At 40.4% G+C, this 13,831-nt stretch overlaps 1 protein-coding gene across 2 annotated transcripts in view; it reads left to right on the top strand.

Moving 5' to 3' along the window:
• The window catches only part of LOC132823933 (transducin-like enhancer protein 1), a 123,919-nt gene that overhangs the window by 49,424 nt on the left and 60,664 nt on the right, over positions 1-13,831 (top strand). For both annotated transcript variants that reach the window (XM_060838071.1, XM_060838060.1), the window contains exon 8: positions 2,549-2,565. In XM_060838071.1, coding sequence (XP_060694054.1) covers positions 2,549-2,565 — 17 coding nt within the window. The remainder of the gene's footprint in view (positions 1-2,548; positions 2,566-13,831) is intronic.

Here is a 13,831-nt window from a genome sequence, read left to right as displayed (position 1 = left end):
TTTTAAATGTGAAATTTGCAAATTAAAACGGGTGAGGCAGAGGAACCTTTGTCTTAAAAGAAATCTTTACAAATGTTGAAGTTACTTCAAGTGTCTTAATCTAAATGCTTTGTCAGGTAATATTTAGAACATTTTGCCTTAAGTAATATGTTTATGATTTCTAATTGGCATCATGCATTGCAAATGTTCAGCTTCCCTTATTTGCCCTCCACACTGCCCTCAACTCTATGTTCACATGCCTTGGAAGTAATCACTAAAGAGGAATCTTGTGATCTTTTGGATCCAACTCCCTGCTAAGCCTCATACAAGATTAGCAAGCCTCTCTAACATTGTAAGCAAGCATTATTCTTGTGGACAGCAGCAGAACAATGTGATATAATGGTGAAGAAAACAACTGTGTAGGGTGTTTGGAAGCCTGAGTTATGTGCATTCTCACTGCAGGCTGAGGAATATTACATCTTCTCTCCTTGCTTTTATTTTGTACTCCCACCACTCTCCCATCCACCCCACCAGGAGGGTAAAAGTAGTGGAACAGTAGAGGGACAGAATAGTGATGATATTCCAAACCGCTTCAAGGTTAATTATTTGTTCAAACGAATACAAACTAAGTTGTTTGCGTATTGGTTTCTTGTTTCAAAAAAGCCTTCTGCTACCAGACTGCCTTTCTCCTCTTGATATATATCTACATACTCAACATGATGCATAAATGCATGCTCCTGTGAGTACAGTAAAATGCAGTGCAGCTTTTTTTAACCATATATCTATGCAAACTTTCCAGAACCAATAAACTGTTCCAAAAAGTGAACTTTGCAATTCAATGTGCAATATGATTGTCTTTTTTTTAAGAGAATTTCGCAAACAGTGGTGATAATTACCTAATAAATATTTTTTTGAAAATCTAATTAAAATAATGTCAATGTGCAAGTGTTTATGAATAGAGTTTATTCACTAATTGGGAATAGTCTTAATACTTGAAATTTAATAGAAAGTTATTCCCATCAAAATTTTGATTTACATGATAGATTCTGTGATTTTAATGCAAATAAAGGCAAACAGCTATAAATTGTTTATCTGTCCTCCATTTGATGCCAGATGTGTAGATCTGGAGGATCAACACAAAGCTTTAGATTTCTTGAACAACATAGCCACATGCAAACTGAGACATTTTTCCTGTTCTGACGAGATCAAAAGTAGTGATGAAAATAAACTAAATAGATCAATCACTTTTAAAATGATCAAGATGGTTATTGTAAAGAGATACTCGTTGTACAACATGTCTTATGGTTTTGTCACTGTTTGCCACATGGCCTTCCTTGCAGCATGTTTGGTCCTCTTTGTCATGAATATTCAGTGCAGCTGCCTGAAACCCTATGGTCTTAACCTGATCCTTTATCTTCTAGCCCCTCTGCTCCCCAGTAAGAAATTAGAAGACACACCTCTCTGAAATCTTTTTCCTCAGTTAATACTGTTGTGAATTGTTGGCTTAGGCTTTCAAACTTTGTAATCTAAAGTTATGCTGTCTTGATGATGAATGGAATGATGTAAATGGTGGGGTTTTTTTAAAGCATGAAAATGACATTTCTGCATTGTGTATTGAAGAAATTTTGGAAAGGTTGAGAAAAAGCACAAAATGTGCATTGGACCAAATATGATATTAGTCACCTCCTCTAATGTAAACTAAAACAAACACAAAGGCCAGCTTTGATTTCACGTCTCTTTATTTTCCATTGCTCATTTTTATCTCTCCACCTTTTTTATTAAAAATTCAACAACTATAAGACCTATTCACACAACGATGCTAAGTTTGGAATGATATTGGTAGGCGTTTTTGTCAAAGAAATACTTCTGAATCTAAACAGGCTTGGCTTGAACCGAAGTAGATCATACTACAATATTTCTAGCTTCACTAACCATGCACAGGAGATGGTTGCACTAGCCAGAAACAAATGGGAGATGCTGTAATTCTGCTACAGTTTATTCATCTTTTTCCTACTCTCAGCATTTTTACAACTACTGATAACAAGAGTGTTTGATGGACAATGACAATACCAGAAAACCATCCATACTGTTTTATCTTTCTGAAATGTGTATCAGGAGAGGGAAAATAAATTTGATGTTGCTAAGTTTTAGCTGTAGTCATGTTAAATCATTCTGCTCAGTTAACTTGAACAGTTTTGCTTTTCATATTTTTTAAAAAAGTCTTGTATTAAGATCGATGTGCTGTGAATCAATTTAATTTAATGAATAAGACTTGCACTTGCTGAATAACTTTCGTTGCCGTTTTAATTTAATAACCCAGCAGTAATTTATTCTGTCATTGGTTCCAAGGCCAGGGGTTGTATGCAAAGAACTGATGTACCTATAATGTTAAAGTACAAGTGGAACTTCTAAAAGAAATGTATTAGAAATGTGCAATGAATTGAATGAATAAAGCTGTTGTGAAAGCATCTGTCGGCTTGCGTTCTAATTTTCTTTTTTCTTTGTTTCTTTTTTTGCCTTTGTATCTGACCCACCATGTCTATGCATTTTGTGGTTACTGTGGAAACAGAGAGGGATCCAGGCACTGTAAGTACTTCTGAACATCCCACTTCCACTCTCATTAACTTTTTCAGTGACCAGGCAGTAAGGCAAATCTCAAAGCAGATTTTAAAACAAAAACTATCTCACTATACTGTCTGCCAATTTCTCTCCTCCTATCAAATAACTAAAGCTATCTTCAAACACTCTTTAAATTACTGGAATCAAATTTACTTTGGATATTAAGTGGCACAAACTGGGTAAAGGTTTGTGTCCCTATCTTCATTTTATATCCTTTCCTCTCTTAGTTATACCAGATTACTGCAATGCATCAAAAAGTTATGTAAGCAATATATACCATCATTTCTTTGTAATGGTTAAAAGCTACTGGGAAGAAAAATTCACTTGGTATGTTTCCCATAATTATTATATTGAGCTCTTGAAATTTATAAACTTGTGATTGGTTTTGAAAACTTCAGTGTTCATTGGCAAGTTAATTACAAATCTGTTCAACTTTTGTAAGCAAGTACATTGGTCAGAACTACACGAGCGAATTGAGATTTCAGTTCCTGTTTTCCAGTACTGGAATGTTTCAAGAACGTTTTACTGTAAGTGCCAGTTTCTGAAGCTTAATGTAACTGGCAAAAATAAGATGATGAACATTCCACAGTTTGTGAATCCAAATACGGTTTAGTTTTGTCAGTCTGCTATTGCTGGCCTTTCAGGGTGTGGTTAATTAAATTGAATTACGTGAATAAGGCAAATCAGTTATACTTAAGTATCCTAATATTCCAATCAACAACTTTATAGTTGTGAGCACAATTTAGGAGGTGTTCTCCTTGTCACATATGAGAGATTAGATTAGATTACTTACAGTGTGGAAACAGGCCCTTCGGCCCAACAAGTCCACACCGACCCGCCGAAGCGAAACCCACTATACCCCTACATTTACCCCTTACCTAACACTACGGGCAATTTAGCATGGCCAATTCACCTGACCCGCACATCTTTTGGACTGTGGGAGGAAACCGGAGCACCCGGAGGAAACCCACGCAGACACAGGGAGAACGTGCAAACTCCACACAGTCAGTCGCCTGAGTCGGGAATTGAACCCGGGTCTCAGGCGCTGTGAGACCGCAGTGCTAACCACTGTGCCACTGTGCCGCCCCAAATTGCATCACATTAATTGTGATGCAATTTGTGCTTCGTCTTGTTTTTATGCCGAATGATTTTTGTTTGATGTTCCATTAATACTTACATGAAATTGTACTATTTAAGACAGCTTGTGCCATTTGCATTATGAATAAGAATCCACAACACAAAGCAAATAACCATTATGAAGTTAATATGTATAGTTTTGTGAGGTTTCTTCACTTTTTCTCTTGAGATTGGCAAAGATCTACGCATACTATTCATGGGGAAATTATGTTGTTTGTCTCACTGCATTGACTGACAGCATACATCTATAGTCCAAACTAAAATGATTAGAAAAGTGGATCCTTTAAATGTAGTCCAGTGGTGGCAGCACAGTCTCATTCACCACCTATGGCAAGCAATGGTGTAGAGGAGCTATACATTGTCACCTGAATGCAGAACTATGTGTGTTTGATTTGTTACTGTTTAAATAGTTTAACAGATTGGGAGAGTTAAAAGTGGCAAATGTTCTAACAGTGAAAAAATTACACCATACAATTGTTTTTAAAAGAAACATACCTTTGCATTCAGATATCTTCCTGAAGTGCTTCTTACCGTCATGAAATTGTACTCAAGGCATTTCCTTTTAACAATCCTGAATTTGAATGTGATTTATTATAAACTGACCGAAACTTGCTAAGTACTGCTCCAGTCCTGCCACTTCTCATTAGTTTTCTAACAGGCGAAATATTGACTGCTCAGCCTGATATGAAATCGAGTAACAACTGTGGTTTTTATGGAATTCGCACAAGTCCATGACCACTGATTTCCTTTTGTGACCAAATCTCCCTTGAGCTTGGAATTTGATTAGCTGTCTGTTATTATGGGTATAACTGCCTAGTGAATTTAATTAAATTTAATATGATGCATGAAGCTTGAGTTGCTTGAACCTGGCACAGGTTTGGGTGGCTACATTTAACAAAGCACTTGATGTCTGTTTACCTCTAGCGAGATTAATGAATGAACTAGTGCATTTGTCATACCTCAGGTATTCATTTATCATTTGCTTTCCTACTGTTTAGAGATCATGTTGTGAAAGCAATGTAACACTGTCTGCAGTGCCTGACCCCACGTCAAATTATGTGCAAGAGAAATTTCAGCAGCATTGGTACTCTGCAAAACCTGTAGGAAAATAGCCCATCATGGATCAGTACAATATTTACTTTATTTTGAAGTAATGCTTACTCTGTGTGTTTATTTCTCCAGCAGCTAATTTTATATCCCTTGCAAACATATATATTTTTTGTAAAGGATATGCAATTGTGGCAATGCTGTTTACTGTATAACAAGTGAAGAAAATCACCCAAGCGTCACTTGGTCCAAATTAACATCAAATAAAAATGACATTACCGGGCTTTAAATTAAACTGTGCTTCAATGACAACTTTAGGAAGAACAAGAAGTTAAATTATTAAAGTTCTTCTTAACCTTTGATTCAGGAGACAAATAAGAATTAAGTTTACAGATATACTAGGAATGTAGAAACACAAATGGATCAGCCAAGATCTTATTAAATCATGGCACGGTGGCCCAGTGGTTAGCACTGCTGCCTCTCAGCGCCAGGGGACCCGGGTTTGATTCCAGCCTCTGGCAACTGTCTGTGTGGAGTTTGCACATTCCCTTGTATCTGCGTGGGTTTCCTCTGGGGGTTTCCTTCCACAATCCAAAGATGTGCAGGTCAGGTGAATTGGCCATGCTAAATTGCCATAGAACTAGGTGTATTAGTCAGGGGTGTAAATATTGGGGAGGGGAATGGGTCTGGGTGCGATACTCTTCGGAGGTTCCGTGTGGACTTGTTGCACCAAAGGGCCTGTTTCCATTCTATAGGGAATCTAATCTAATTTAAATGGCAGTACAGGCTGAGGACCAAATGGTCGTCTTCTCCTATTTTGTATGATTGCATATTATAGAGTTATGAAGAGAACTTGGAAAGCAATTTGTTTGAAGTATGGTGTAGTAAATAACAATATTATGAAAGAACTTTATAGAATTGAAAAATTGGCAAAGTGACATAAAATTGCTTGGATGTAAGATTATAAATCCAAATGCATTTTTGTCCTGTTGGCCTGTATATGAACAACCTAGTCTAACCACACTTCTCATTTTCTTGGCGGCTACATCGATGTGATGAAGGTGCCAATTACAAGGCTGATGTTTGCAGCCTTCTCTAATTGCCCTTGAGAATGTTAATGTGCAGGGGAAAGCATCTTCTTGACCACTGCATTACATCTGGTGTAGGTACATGTACAGTGTGGTCACATAGGAGGTCCAAGTTTTTGACCTAGCGGCAGTGAAGGGCAGTGTTTATATTTCTGCTTTAAGATAGCTTGTGGCTTAGAGAGAAACTTGCAAGAGATGCTGCTCTCATGGGCCTGCAGCCCTTCTCCGTGGTCAAGCTTGCAGGTTTGAAAGTTGCTGTCAGTTCATCTTTAAAGTTGTCGATTGTGTCAAATTTCTTGATTGTTGGTTAAGTCACACACATCCAGGAAAGTGAAGTATTGCATGACACTTCTGACTTTACTTTGTGGCTCATGGACAGTGTTTGGGGGATATGGACATAAGTTACCCATAATCATTTCCTAGTCTCTGATATAATCTTGTGACTACAGTATTTAATAGGCTGTGAATTATAACCCCAAGCACACTCATGTTTGAGGTTTTCGTATCGGTAATGTCAAGCAGAGATGGTTAGACTCACTGGTTGGAAATGACCATTACCGGGTATTTATGCGGTGTGGATGTTACTCGGAATTTCACCTAACTCTGAATGTCTTGCTGCCTGTTTCATTATTTGAAGAGCTGTGAATGGTATTTGAACAGTGCAGTTATCTGTGCAATCTGCCTAGTTCTTCGAGCGAAAGAAGTCCAAAGGTATGGGGCGAAAGCAGGAGCTGGGCATTAAGTTAGATAATCAGCCGTCTTTATATTGAATGGTCAGCAGGTTTGAAGGACCAAATGGCCTACTCCTACTCTTTTCTATGTTTCTATATTTCTGTATTTTTGTGCTGTGGGAAGTCATTAATGAAGCAGTTGGCAGTAGTTGGACCGAGGAGTAATTCCACAGGAATTCATGCGTAAATGTTTGGCAGCTGAAATGCTTGACCTCAACCACCACAAGCATCTTCCTCTCTGCCAGGTATGCCTCCAACCACTAGACAGTCTCTCCTGATTTGGTTAAAAATCACACAACACCAGGTTATAGTCCAACAGGTTTAATTGGAAGCACTAGCTTTTGGAGTGCTGATCCGAAAGCTAATGCTTCCAATTAAACCTGTTGGACTATAACCTGGTGTTGTGTGATTTTTAACTTTTGTTTGCCCGAGTCCAACATCGGTGTCTCCAAATCATCTCCTGATTTACATTGACTTCAGTGTTACTGGGACTGCTTGATTCACATTCTGTCAAATACAGTCTTAAAGTCAAGGGCAATCATAATCTCATCTCGCCTCACCTCTTGCATTCACCTCTTTGACCATGTTTGGACCAAGGTTGGAGTAAGATCAGGACCCAGCAGCCCTGGCCGATCCTCAGTTAGCAGGTTAGTACTGTGAATGTCCAGCTTGATAATGTTGTCACTAACACTTGCATCACTTTGCTGATAATTGAGGATGGGTGAGTGGATAATTGGCTGGATTGAATTTGTCCTCCTTGTGCATAGCATAACTGCACAATTTTATACGTTGTAGCCAAAATGAAATGGCACAGCTAGTTCTGGAGTACATGATTTCAGTATTACTGCCAGGATGTTGTTGCTCTCATGAGATTCAGTGTCTTGTACAATTTCTTTATCCAAGGATAGAAAGGGAGGCAAAAGAGGAGGGGGAGTGGCATTTTTGATAAGGGATAGCGTTATAGCTGTGCTGAGGGAGGATATTCCTGGAAATACATCAAGGGAAGTTATTTGGGTGGAACTGAGAAATAAGAAAGGGATGATCACCTTTTTGGGATTGTATTATAGTCAGAGGAAATTGAGAAACAAACTTGTAAGGAGATTTCAGATATCTGTAAGAATAATAGAGTGGTTATGATGGGGGATTTTAACTTTCCAAACATAAACTGGGACTGCCATAGAGTTAAGGGTTTAGATGGAGAGGAATTTAAGTGTGCACAAGAATGTATGTGGCTGTACCTACTAGAGAAGGTGCAAAACTTGACCTACTCTAGGGAAATAAGGCAGGGCAGGTGACTGAGGTGTCAGTAGGGGAGCACTTTGGGGCCAGTGACCATAATTCCATTAGATTTAAAATAGTGATGGAAAAGGATAGACCAGATCTAAAAGTTGAAGTTCTAAACTGGAGAAAGGCTAATTTTGACAGTATGAGACAGAACTTTCAAAAGCTGACTGGGGGCAGATGTTCGCAGGTAAAGGGATAGCTGGAAAATGGGAAGATTTCAGAATGAGATAAAGATAATCCAGAGAAAATATATTCCTGTCAGGGTGAAAGGGAAGGCTGGTAGTTTTAGGGAGTGCTGGATGATGAAAGAAATTGAGGGTTTGGTTAAGTAAAAGAAGGAAACATATGTAAGGCATAGACAGGATGGATCGAGTGAATCCTTGGAGTATAAAGGCAGTAGGAGTATACTTAAGAGGGAAATCAGGAGGGCAAAAAGGGGACATGAGATAGCTTTGGCAAAAAGGGTTAAGGAGAATCCAAAGGGTTTTTACAAATACATTAAGGATAAAAGGGTAACTAGGGAGAAAATAGGGACCCTCAAAGATCCGCAAGGCAGCCTTTGTTTGGAGCCGCAGAAAATGGAGATACTAAATGAAATATTTTGCATTGGTATTTATTGTGGGAAAACGAGATAAAAGGTATAGAATGTAGGGAAGTAGATGGTGACACCTTGTAAAATGTTCATATTACAGAGGGGGAAGTGCTGGATGTCTTGAAATACATGAAGTTGGATAAATCCCCAGGACCTGATCAAGTATACCCTAGAACTCTGTGGGAAGCTAGAGAAGTTATTGCTGGGGCCCCTTGCTGAGATATTTGTACCATCGATAGTCACAGGTGAGCTGCTGGAAGACTGGAGGTTGGCTAACATGGTGCCACTGTTTAAGAAGGGTGTTAAGGATAAGCCAGGAAACTATAGACCAGTGAGCATGACATCTGTGGTGGGCACGTTGTTGGAGCGAATCCTGAGGGACAGGATGTACATGTATTTGGAAAGGCAAGGACTGATTAAGAATAGTCAGCATGGCTTTGTGCGTGGGAAATCATGTCTCTCAAACTTGATTGAGTTTTTTGAAGAAGATTGATGAGGATCAAAGAGGATTGATGAGGGCAGAGCAGTAGATGTGACCTATATGGACTTCAGTAAGGTGTTCGATGAATTTACCCATGGGAGACTGGTTAGCAAGGTTAGATCTCACTGAATACAAGGAGAATTAGCCATTTGGATGCAGAACTGGCTCAGAAGTAGAAGACAGAGGGTGGTGATGGTGTGTTGTTTTTCAGACTGGAGGCCTGTGACCAATGGAGTGCCACAAGGACTGGTACTGGGTCCTCTACATTTTGTCATTGGATGTGCGCATAAGTGGTACAATTAATAAGTTTGCAGATGACGCCAAATTAGGAGATAGTGGACAGTGAAGAGGGTTACCCTCCGGTTAAAACAGGATCTTGACCAGATGAGCCAATGGGCTGAGGAGTGGTAGATGGAGTTTAATTCCGATAAATACGAGGTGCTGCATTTTGGGAAAGCAAATCTTAGCAGGATGTATATACTTAATGTTAAGGTCCTGGGGTGTTTTGCTAAACAGAGAGACCTTGGAGTGCAGGTTCATAGCTCCTTGAAAGTGGAGTCGCGGGTAGATAGGGTAGTGAAGAAAGCGTTTGGTAAGCTTTCCTTGATTGATCAGAGTATGGAGTACAGGGTTTGGGAGGTCATATTACGGATGTACAGATCGTTGATTAGGCCACTGTTGGAATACTGCTTAATTTTGGTCTCCTTCCTATTGGAAAGGTGTTGTGAAACTTGAAAGGGTTCAGAAAAGGTTTACAAGGATGTTGCCAAGGTTGGAGGATTTGAGCTATAGGGAGAGGCTGAACAGTCTTGGGGCTGTTTTCTCTGGAGTGTCAGCGGTTGAGGGGTGACCTTTATAAAATCATGAGGGGCATGGATAGGATAAATAGACAAAGTCTTTTCCCTGGGGTCAGGGAGTCCAGAACTAGAGGGCATAGGTTTAGGATGAGAGGGGAAAGATATAAAAGAGACCTAAGGAGCAATGTTTTCACACAGAGGGTGGTATGTGTATGGAATAAGCTGCCACAGGAAGTGGTGGAGGCTGATACAATTGCAACATTTAAGAGGCATTTGGATGAGTATATGAATAGGAAGGGTTTGGAGGGATATGGGTCGGGTGCTGGCAAGTGGGACTAGATTTGGTTGGGATATCTGGTCAGCATGGACAGGTTGGATCGAAGGGTCTGTTTCCATGTTGTACATCTCTATGACCCTATGCGTAGTGAATCAAATGGCTGAAAACTGGCAATTGTGATGCTGGGACTTTCCAGGATGATGCCGAGCATGATCATTTACTTGGCACCACGAAGAGGATGAGCAATGGTGGGTATAGTGGACATATAATGTTCAGCAGAAAGTGAGGTCTGCAGATGCTGGAGATCAGAGCTGAAAGTGTGTTGCTGGAAAAGCGCAGCAGGTCAGGCAGCATCCAAGGAACAGGAGATTCGACGTTTCGGGCATAAGCCCTTCTTATCGAATCTCCTGTTTCTTGGATGCTGCCTGACCTGCGCTTTTCCAGCAACACCTTTTCAGATATAATGTTCAGCAGTACTGTGACCTCCAGAATGATAAGGGACCAAATTATTAAAGAAATCCATGCCTGCCTTGCACTAATAGCCCCTTTTCAGATCGCATCCCGTCCTCACTCAGTCCATCTAAATGCTGTTATGCCATGCAAATTAATGGGCGGTGCTATTATTTTGTTAATCCCAAAAAAACTGACAGCAATCCAAAAGAAGTTTATCTCTCCAAGAAGCATCTTTCTCAAATTGCCTAACTTTTTTTTAAAACATATACAATTCAACCAATCTGATTGGCGATGGAAGACTACTTCCATTGTAGATATTTAAGATTCACAATTACAGGCCATTCTGTCTGTGGATCTGGCTGATGACTACAGTTTCTTGGTGAGAGTTGCGGCCGTATGGCCCTGCTGGGGATGATAGTTCTCTTGGGATTGGCCTAGAGTCTCCATGAATTGAACATCAATCTTCAGGGTACTGCTGTATGCAACCATGGAGAAAAATCATAGGAACATTGAAATAGATTGTTTGGAATGTTCTTCAAACTTTTTTTTCAGATAATAAAGATAAGGGAGAAATGCTACTGAGAGTCAAGTCTTATCATTTGTTCCATGGTTGACTAAATTACCTTGATGTTATGGAAAACATGATATGTAAGTTGGAGCTGGATTCCTAATCAGCTGGCTAGCTGGAAATGCTGTGTACTTAAAAGGTTCATTGCATCTAACTATCAGCCTTCGTTGGCTGGACCCTGGAAATCTGGATTTGTACTTTAATGGGCAGGTTTAGGGTATGCACTCTTCCTCCAGTCAATGACTTCTTACACCATCCTTTCCTCAGATATTGCTCCTTGGTGCATCATGCAACTCCAACTGCAGACTCCTTTAACTAACCCTCTAAAAATACACAGGGTGACCACTGGTGAGCAACTTGTGTTGAATGAAACTTCATAAATCTTACCAAACAGCAGAGGCACTTTGGCTCATCAAATCTGCACCGACAAAGCTCTGACTCTACACTCTTTCCACTGATTAATAACCATTCATGTTATGACATTTCATGTGCTCATCTAAGTATGTTCTTAAAGGTTGAGGTTTACCTCCTGAACTACCCTAACAGGCAGTCCATTCCAGATTCTCATCACACTTTGGGAGAAAATATTTTTCCTCAAAGCCTCCTATCTTTCATCTTCAAATTGTGCTATTTGTTATCAATCCTTTGACGAAGGGGAAGAGCTGCTCCCTTTCCACCCTGTCCATGCTCCTCATAATCTTATACATGTCAATCCAGTTACCTCTTGGCCTTCTCTTCACCAAGAAAACAATCTGAGCTTATTCAACTTCCTTTCATAGCAAAAATGCTTCAGTCCAGATATCATCCTGGGTGAATCTCCTCTGCCCCCTCTTCAATGCAATTACATCCATTTTATGCGGGCGGCACGGTGACACAGTGGTTAGCACTGCTGCCTCACAGCGCCTGAGACCCGGGTTCAATTCCCAACTCAGGCGACTGACTGTGTGGAGTTTGCACGTTCTCCCCGTGTCTGTGTGGGTTTCCTCCGGGTGCTCCGGTTTCCTCCCACGGTCCAAAGATGTGCGGGTCAGGTGAATTGGCCATGCTAAATTGCCCTTAGTGTTAGCTAAGGGGTAGATGTAGGGGTATGGGTGGGTTGCGCTTCGGCGGGGCGGTGTGGACTTGTTGGGCCGAAGGGCCTGTTTCCACACTGCAAGTCTAATCTAATCTTATAGTGGTGACCATAAATGCATTCAGTATTCCAGCTAAGGCCTAATCAAAGTTCTGCACAGCTCCAACTTGACCTCCCTGGTCTTATAATCTCTGCCATGACTAATAATGGCACGCATCTATATGCCTCCTTAACTACTATATTAACCTATCCTTCCTTCCTTCAGAGATTTGTGGATAAGCAGCCCAAGATCCCTTAATTCCTTTTGAGCTTTTGTGTGCCCTGGCATTCAATGAGTTTTCCCTTATCTTGTTACTTCTTCCAAAGATAACCTCAGTTATCAGAGTTAAATTCCAGTTGACGTGTCCATCTGACCAACCTGTCTACATACTCCATTAGAGAAAGCGAGGACTGCAGAAGCTAGAGATAAGAATCGAAAAAGCTGGCACTGGAAAAGCTCAGCAGGTCATGCAGCATCTGAAGAATAGGAGAGTCGACTCTCCCAGTCCTGACCTGACTTTTTGACTACATCCTCCTGTAACCAAAGAATGTCTTTCTTGTTGTCAGCTACCTGGCCAATCTTTTTTGTGGATGACAGACTTACTATGATCCCTCCCACTTTCTCTCCTATATTGTTTAACTATATCGCAAACCATAAAGAATCCGATACTGATCCCTTTGAAAAGTCACTAGAAATGGCTTCCAATGACACAAAAAACTTTCTGCCTCCACCCTCCATCTCCTACTGCTGCCAGTTTTGAATCCAACTCACCAAGTTACCCTGGATCACTTATATTTTTATTAGTCTCCCATGTGGGATCTTGTCAAAGGTTGTGCTGAAATCCATAAAAACTATAGCTACTGCACTACCCTCATCTACACACCTGGTCACCTTCTTGAGAAATTCAATCAGATTTATTAAGGATGACCTCCCTCTTGACAAAGACATATTAACTATCCCTGATCAAACATTACCCCTACAAGTGAAGAATAATTCTCTCCTTCAGAATTTTCTCCAATTGTTTCACCACCACTGATGCAAGACTTAGTGATCAGTAACTCTCTGGTTTATCTCTACCAGCCTTCTTGAAAGGTGGACCCACATGAGCTGCCCTCCAGTTTTCCAGCACCTCTCTGTGGCCAAAAGGGAAATTAAATATTTAGGTCCACATCCCTGTAAGTTCCTCCTGTCTTCCACAGCAGGCTGAGATACAACTCATTTGGACCTAGAGATTGGGCTGATTTTAAGCTGGCCAACATCTGCAATTCTTCCACACTCCCTGTTTTCAATCTGCTCAAGGTAGTCTTCGTCGCTCATCACAAATTCTGTACCCTGTCTTCCCTAGAATGTTTTCAGGTGGTTGACCTGAAAAGCAAGGGATTATCATAAGCACACTATTGATCATTGTTCAGAAACTTGACATGAAATATCAATAACGAGAAGAAAATCAGATCAGAGACTGGAAGAGTTCTTGTTATGCAGTGGAGGTGTGCCTATCTCTGGACCAGGTGACCTAGTTTAAGCCCAATCTGCTCCAGAGGTATGAAATAGCATCTCTGAACTGGTTGATTAGAAAATATCCAGGTTGGAGACTTGGAATTATGCAAGACATGACTTGCCATCTGACTCCCTAAATCCTATTTGACAACAATTGCAAGAAGTCAAG

Source organism: Hemiscyllium ocellatum, chromosome 2 (assembly GCF_020745735.1).
Source record: "Hemiscyllium ocellatum isolate sHemOce1 chromosome 2, sHemOce1.pat.X.cur, whole genome shotgun sequence".
NCBI classification, from domain to species: Eukaryota; Metazoa; Chordata; class Chondrichthyes; order Orectolobiformes; family Hemiscylliidae; genus Hemiscyllium; species Hemiscyllium ocellatum.
Note: the sequence above shows the minus strand (reverse complement) of the source record. Positions and strands in the feature narration are given on the sequence as shown.